The sequence below is a fragment of the Macadamia integrifolia genome, chromosome 5 (genome assembly GCF_013358625.1).
Source record: "Macadamia integrifolia cultivar HAES 741 chromosome 5, SCU_Mint_v3, whole genome shotgun sequence".
NCBI classification, from domain to species: domain Eukaryota; kingdom Viridiplantae; phylum Streptophyta; class Magnoliopsida; order Proteales; family Proteaceae; genus Macadamia; species Macadamia integrifolia.
In genome coordinates this window covers 46,918,893-46,927,102 of record NC_056561.1, presented here as the reverse complement: position 1 = coordinate 46,927,102, position 8,210 = coordinate 46,918,893, and the positions used below count along the sequence as shown (strand labels likewise).

Below are 8,210 nucleotides of genomic sequence, written 5' to 3'. Positions count from 1 at the left end.
ACAGGAAATACAAAGCCATAAGCTTTACTCACTTTTCTGTCCAACCCTCACCGAAAGGTATGATGATGCATATGTAATGCGACTGAGTGTGAAAAATAAGAGAGAGAGAGAGAGAGAGAGAGAGAGAGAGAGAGAAAATAACAGCCTTAACCCATTGTATCAGCACCGGTGCCGGTAGTCGATGACAAATTACGGTACCAATTGCCCTTTATGGGCCAGATCAGATCATCTCTCTCCAAAATACCGATATGGGGTTTTTTAGATCAAATTTATTCATAGAATATACCCCAAAACATCCCATGATTCAAAATCCTAACCTCACTAGATGTGTCACATGGGCAAGCAGAGCTGCTGGGAAATTATTTTTCTTTCCCCATCTCCCAATTGTGAAGTGTTCCCAATGCCATAAGATCATGTATGATTGTATTGGAATGTGAGCTGCATCCAACAATGTGTAAGCTTAGCAATGTCCTTCCATGATTCTTTTTTTGAAGAGTCCATTCCTCAGTTCAATTTTCACTCTTGCAATTTAGGAGTAATCCCTACAGATTGCAGAACACATGAAGCTTCTTAGGCCTCACAGATCTCTTAAGGTTAATGCATTTATACACTTGACCTCGCGGTTTGATCTTTTAGAAGGGTAATAAGTAATAGAGATTATGACAACAAAATTGTTATTCCATGTGACACGACCAACCATAGGACATTTTCAAGCCAAATTATGCCACTCTTGGTTTCTGGCATATCTTCTTGCCTTTTTATCTTTATAAAATTTTGAACAGTACACCGAAAAACAATGTCACGAACCTGAACTGCTGCTCAAAATCCAATACAGATGCCACCATCCATCATAGTATTTAAGATTCCTCCCAACTGGGAATATGCTAAAAGGCGCTTTGTCTTCAGAATAAGTTCATTCATTTCTCGTCATCCCAGATCATCACATATATTCAAGCCAGAGATGCAAGAAGACCAAGAACACTGCCAAAATTTTGAAAAGACAAACTGTTTCTACAAAGTCCATTCATTTTGTCATTCCTGCCTCACGATCAGATAAAATCTTGTCCATTTCAGAAAAATAGGGCCAATCCTCCTTGCTTTCCCTCCCACTCTTGCTTTCCTGCTGCAGAAAGAGTAGATGTTAAACAATATCATTAATACAAGTACTCGCATCCAGACAGAACGGATGAAAATTTCCCCTTCCCCTGCCCCTGCCACAGGTGCACTAGATTTGAGAGCGGTATCAGAAATATCTTCTACGCCACAAATCGGATCCTAACCATCACTTACTTTATATCTAAATTTGGCATTCCAGCCAGATCAGAAAGCTGCATAGCTACAATCTTCCGATCAAAGCAGATTCCTATAGCAGGAACAGATCCCCCTTAGACCCACCAAAGCATGTGTAAACATGCAGATGACTTTTTGCAATGTCCTCCCAACGATATGTCATCCTCTAACATTGAACGCTGGATTTTTAAAATACCCCATATTTCCATCAGAAGCAAACTAAGTTAGCAAGACACAGGACAAACCTCATATTTTTGAACAAGGGATGCCCAAACAGATTTGCACTGTGCTGGAGATCGATTTATCCCATGAGTTAACAAATTTGCAGAGATCTCTCCCCAAAGGACCATTCGCCCCTTCACAACTTGAAATCTGCTATCCAATTCCCCCCGCATTCTGATTAGTTTCATAATTTCCTCAGGCTCCCATTTGTTCTGTTTTACAGACCTGGGAGATGTCAATTGAGGATTTGACAAATGAACAGAATCCCCCCCAATGCTTTCTGTGCCATCTTTATTAATATCCGGACACTCTTCTGGAATGGAACCATTGTCCTCCCTTACTTGGTCCTCAGCAGATGATGTCAGTGCTACAAATGGTTTCAAAAAAGCATCTGAGCTTCCTGTAAGTAGCGTAGATGGGTCATCTTCGCCAGAACTTGATGCAGTTGCATCTTCCTCAGATAACACATGTTCCAATTCAACACTCTCATCTGCACATGCAGATCAACAATTAGCGTTTTAAAGGAAAGCAAGGTTTACACCCCAAGGCAGGCTTAAGCAAAATGCTACAACACTAAAATCCTAAAACCTGACACCCCCAATGTGAAGCACGTGATGGATATGCTTGACAATCTAGAAAATGTTGGCTATGTGCTTCAAAAATACAAAACAATGTTCTGAAAACAACATTTAAGGCTTGATATATCATTTTACAATAAAGCTCCTTACACAGCCATCAAAGAAGCCTTTCCTCAACAATCCAGCCTTTTGAGCCACAGAATAATATGCCTCCGGTCAAATTGACAATCAGATGCAATCTCGGATCAGCAAAGTATTAATTTTGGGGGTCAGATCAAAATTATATGGCCCAAATATCAAAAGGATTCTACAAAAATCACGTGGTAAACATTTTCTCATCATTTTAGTCTTCTTCTAACCTTGAATATGCTTAAAATTATCACAAATTTATTTAAAATAATTTTTTCCATCTTCATTTGCCGTATATTTTTTCTCAAAAGTTACCATTTTCTATTTAAATTTAATGACTCAAATTATCATTTTTTAATTACTTCCATCTTCGCTGTGTGTTCAGTCTTGTGATAAATTATATTAGTTGTTCCAAAGAAATTGATTTACAAAAGGCTTTCAAAATGGTCTGAAACATGGCGAAGAAGGCTATATATGGGAAAATACATGGTGGACCATATGGTTAGAATTATGCCACAATGCTTGACATGCGGCCAATCTATAGGGTACCATATCCACCAATTATTGGTTTTACCACATAGTGCATGTGTCTTAAATCAAGAGGTATGTACTGAGTTTGTCCCTCTTTGTGCGTGCATGTGTGCAATATTACTATCAACAAGGAAATCAGAAGCTTCAAACAAAATACTTGTACAACCTGCAATCTCCTCTGAGTGGGGGTTACCACCACCTGCTTCTTCAAGCTTCCTGCTTGGCCTCCTCTTCCTATGACGTGGGCTGACAACTCTATTCAATGATGATGACCCAAAGCCAACATGGGACTTGCCAGATAATCTTGCATTTAGCTCATCAGACAGAACTTCAGCTGTCTCAACAGCTATTGCAATCACATCAGGTCTTTTACTACTGTACTTCCTCACCATCTTCCTCAGTACCTCAGACACAGTTCTTTCCATGTGAGCCAGCGGACAGTTCACAGGACAACTTGATAGCGCAGCATGAGCAGCTTTGTAAAGGGCATCTAAAAGCCTCCCTTTGTCAAGCCATAAGCAACGTGTGAAAATCCTTATTTTTCCCTTTAGGCTCGTTTGATCCAGACCATCTACTTTCTCTAGGCGCAAAATTTCCATGCTGAAAAAAAAAATGCGAGAAACAAGATCATATCTGATATCAAATCTACCTAAATATATCCAGCATAAGAGACATGTTTGATCCATCAAGAATTAAGACGCCTACCTGACAACTATAATACCATCAGATGCTATCCTTAGTCTCTCATCAATGCAAAGTTCTGTAGATGTGCCAAATGCTTTATCACCATCATTATACATCAACTGTGAGGAGATAAGATCAATTTAAATCTATCTCAATACTAGGATCATTTAGCATAATTTCCCTTTTCACATCCCACCCCCCTTTTGGGGGGTGGGAGGGCGCTGCAGCAAGGGTAGGCAATGATCAAAGGAGTATTCAAGGATTACCAATCACCAACCTGGAGATTCTCCTTTCCCAGGGAAATAAAACCATTAGACATCACTCTTCTGTTCCTAAGATGAGAAACTCCCAGCATCTCACCATTCTTTATAACCTGTAAAATGTCAGTATACTGTATTAGATTTTTTTTTTGGTAAATAATAAATGCATTACCAAAGGAGAGAAGAAAAAAGAAGGGCTGGGGGAATATACAAAAGCAAAAACAGCAAGGCTCTAGGCAGGTGGGGAGAGGACGGAAGTGAGAAGACCCCAGGACACAATTATGAGCCTATTCCTTGGAGAATCTCTTACAGGGCAGTGGTGGTGGCAGTGAGGGAAAAGGTCAACTTGGAGCCAACATCAAAGAAGATGACATTCCAAATCAAATCAAAGGATCTAAAATTGGAAGCCCATCTACGAAGATTACACTCCAGCCAAGTCTTTAATTTATAATAAAGCAACGGAGAAAAAAGATTACATATATGTCCCCCCTCTAACTTATTCCACTAATTAGAGTTCGTAGAAGGGAAAAAACCCCAATATGCCCCCAGTGGCATATATTACACAATTTAACATATAGGTATCTAGACGAGTCTGTATTTACTCTGTAAGGAGAATATATGGATACTTATTATTCTTATAGAATTCCTTAATTGAGTCAATTAGTCAGCCAACTAGGTCAATTTTCATATTTATCTGGTTTTCTCTTACGTGTCAGTTTTTAGGAAAACTTAAAGGGGCAGTTGTTTAGTTTAGATGTCCTAAAGTGAGTTGATGGTCTCTATAAGTAGGGCTGTAACCCCAGACAAATTTTGGTTCATCCCACATAAAGTGGTTATTTGATTGTGAGGCTGCTCACCATACATCTGGGCAGTGTGGCTGCTACATGCTTCCTCTACTCTTTCTCATCTCGTCTTTCTTTTCTTCTTATTTCTTCAAGCTTGAAGTTCAGAGTCCCATAATAGTATCTTATTATTCATCTATTTTCTTCTATTTTAGTAAACCCTATTCAACCATACCCCTTCCCACCACCTACCCTTTGTAGTTCAGCCTAAAAATTAAGCCCAAGGTGTGCTACATCAATCTGTTTTGAGTGTGTTCTAACCCCAAAACCAGCTTTCATCAAAGGCCCAAAACCCTTGTTTCCTTTAAGCCTTCAAGTCCCTTACCAACTTTATTTTATTCAGCAACAAGAAAAACCCATCCCCTTACCTTTCAGCTTAGCCAATTGGCCCAGTTCATAGGACCTTTCAACAAAGCAGTAGAAATGCCTCATACAGACATACACCAATTATCCAGCCTATGCCAGCCATAAACATCTAAGCTTCAATAGTCCCTTACCCAACACCCCCCCTCCCAAAAGAAGAAAAATATTAGTTTAATTAGAATCTAAATCCTAACCCTTTCTATAAAAATAAATAATAATAATGAAGAAATCCTAACCCTAGAATCCTTCAATTCTGATGCCCCCAACTTCTCAACTCTCTATAGAACCTTAACCCTAGACTCCTTAAATTTGATTTCTTTCTACTGACCCTACATAGATACTATGCAGGTTACCCAGCAGAAAATCCTCCAAATTAATGTGACAATTTACTGACTCAAAAGCAGGATATCATTAGAGGAGTTGCAAGCAGATGCACTCGGAAGATCCAGATCCCACTTGTCTAATTAGTTTTTCTACATTTTTCTTTATGTTCTCTGTTAGCTCCCCTGCTGATGCCCATGCCAAAGGTAGGTGGAACTGGCTGAGATTGAGGTTTGGTATTTCTGGTTTTTCTAGCAGCAATCTTTACACTTATTTTTCTTCTCTTTTAATATACATGACCTTTTAGCAGGAAGAAAAAAAAAGCGGGATTTCATTAGATACCCAAATCTTGACTCAACCAAGATTCATGAGCCATTCATTATGGGTCCTGATCCACAAAGATCCAAGTTATGAATAATTTACATTCCTGTATAGCAAAGATCAAGCTTTTTTTTTTTTTACTTATTTGCGAAGATCAAGCTAGTGAACACAGGAGATTAAAATTTTGAACCTAACAAAATGAATGGCACAAATTAATTGAATTTATGCCAAACCAAATCTGGAAAATTCATTTAAAAGGCAGAACTCACAGTAGTATGCCGGATGCCAGTAGATTTGCCAAGTAATTCATGCTCTTTCAAGAACAAGAGTTCTCCATGTATCGGCAGAAAATGCTGCGGCTTCACAATTTTAAGTACTTCCTCCTTCAAAAGTATATGTTATTTTTAGAAAAAATCTCACCACAAAGAAAATGTCAACTAAATATAATGGAAGATCACAAACTAGGGTGGCCTATGAACAACGCAAGTAAATAAAGAGGCTTATAACCAACAAGTGAACCAAAAGCCAGCTAATTGTTCGTCTTCATTAGTAACTAGAAAGTCTAATCACAAAACAAAATTGCAGGAACACTAGTGATTCTACCAAGAATGCACAAATTAACCCACCAGTTCATCACGATATCCATGGCCCGATGTATGCAGGTTCTCACTTTTTCCCATTACAATTGTTGAACCAATATCTGCTATCCGGTTCAACATATCCATCACTCGATTCTCATTCCCAGGAATTACCTAGGAAGCAAAAATCAAATAAGTAACCTCTACAGCATACTAGCACAATAATTTCAAATTGCATTATACAGGATAACATAATCAACCATGTGATCACAGAAGACTACACTGGTAAAATATGTTCACTTATAAATCAAATGCCTTGATAACCATTGTCAAACAGGGAAAAAGAATACCAGCAATCAAATTTGAATGTGGGAAGCCAAATGCTTGTGTTCCCCAGTTTGGAGATAAATTGCATTTCTTTACCAGTAATAAGGTGATCCATACAGAAGATAAATAAAGAGATAGCACCCATGATACATAAAAGAAGCCCAAAATTACCACTTTATTACGTGTAGGCCAGCCATATGAACTGAAATATTTGGATATGATTTGGACGGAGGAAAAACTATCCATCATAACTAACACTAGTGATGATGACAATTCATGCAGATGACCCTGTTTAGTTGAGAAAAGGCTTAGTTGAGTTGAGTTAACACTATGGGGTTTGCAGCATCTACACAGACATTTACCTTAGCTGAATATAGAATTACATCATCCTTGTTCAATTTGAGAGAGTGACTGCTTCTATATGATGAGAGGTTCAAAGCAGCACGTGGTTCTGCCTGACACAATATTAGAGTCATATATGCAAGCTAAATCGCTTGTTCACATGACTGATGGATATGATCTTAACTCATTTAGATTATCTTACTTGAGAGCCTGTTGTAACAATAAGCAAATCCTTTGGAGCATAAGTATCAATATCTTCCACTTTCACCTGTGCAAAATACTAATTAGAGAGAGAGAGAGAGAGAGAGGAACAAAAAACAAGGAGAAGAACATATACCATGTTTGCAGAATTATGGCTCATGGCAAATATGGTCCAATATAAAGAAAATTGCATAATTGGAAGCTAATAAAGAACAGTAAGCAGACGTCAGGATATTATCAAATAAGGATAGACAAATAGACTATCCCCAGCTTCAAGCAACATCTCCACAGTAATATGTCATACTTGCATGTACAAGTACAATAGAAAGGGGGGAAAAAATCCGAAAGTTATTTGACACAGGATGTTCTACCCTCCAGCTTCCTAATCATTGGTGACATCATCAAAAACCACAATGAAAATTCACCAAGGCTGCCCTTAGTCAAATGCATAATAGTTGCATGTTTGCATTCTGATATGAAGCCAAGCCAAAAAAAATTACCCCGTTACCCAGGATGTATGATTAGGTTTAATATTATGTTCATTACTCCTAGACAAATTGAATTCTTCATTTCGAGACTGCTGGTCTGCACCTTCAAGTACCCTAATCCATTGGAGTTCCAACTCCTAAACCACTTTTTGCAACTAGAGATGAACAAATCTTCCTCCAGGAGTGGCATACAAGCCCCATGAAACTGGCAATTGCCATGCTATAAATCTGATTAAAAAAATCGTATGACATACTGGTCAATCCAAAGTGGAAAGAACATTCAGCTGGTAAGTTTTGTAGCGGCAAAGTAAACCCTTCCCTAACGATTCCACCTATGCTTGTTCATCGATCAATGTACCCACCCCAAGAAGCAAAGACAAGAAACATCAATATGGGTAAACTCATTGAACTCTTGCACAATACTTTTTTTCTTCTTTTTTTTTTTTTTTTTGGATAGGTAGGTAGGGGGAAGTAGATAATAGTCGGGAGGCTCGAACTTGAAACCTCCTGGTGAGCATGGGCTTTTTGCGCACCACAGCTCACCAACTGCGCTAGGCAGTTGTTCAATACCGGCTACTGGCCAACATCAAAGCATTAACCTTTTTTTACCCTCTGAGATTTCAAAAATAAGAACAGCAGCAGACAAGGAAATATAAGAATTATTAAGACCAAAGGAATTCAAAACAAACCCAACAAAGAGATTACCTTCAATTTCCCATAACACCAACCACAC

At 38.4% G+C, this 8,210-nt stretch overlaps 1 protein-coding gene across 3 annotated transcripts in view; it reads right to left on the bottom strand.

The window, feature by feature from the left end:
- Positions 1-623: 623 nt before the first annotated feature.
- LOC122079664 (ribonuclease J-like) overlaps positions 624-8,210 on the bottom strand; it is a 15,383-nt gene continuing 7,796 nt past the window's right edge. For 2 of the 3 annotated variants that reach the window (XM_042646321.1, XM_042646323.1), the window contains 9 exons: positions 6,991-7,056; positions 6,809-6,901; positions 6,168-6,293; positions 5,811-5,924; positions 3,712-3,807; positions 3,456-3,553; positions 2,917-3,350; positions 1,536-2,002; positions 624-1,123 (listed from right to left, as the gene is read on the bottom strand). In XM_042646321.1, coding sequence (XP_042502255.1) covers positions 1,025-1,123; positions 1,536-2,002; positions 2,917-3,350; positions 3,456-3,553; positions 3,712-3,807; positions 5,811-5,924; positions 6,168-6,293; positions 6,809-6,901; positions 6,991-7,056 — 1,593 coding nt within the window. In that variant the 3' untranslated portion in view covers positions 624-1,024. The remainder of the gene's footprint in view (positions 1,124-1,535; positions 2,003-2,916; positions 3,351-3,455; positions 3,554-3,711; positions 3,808-5,810; positions 5,925-6,167; positions 6,294-6,808; positions 6,902-6,990; positions 7,057-8,210) is intronic. The other variant, XM_042646322.1, reaches the window with a different exon arrangement.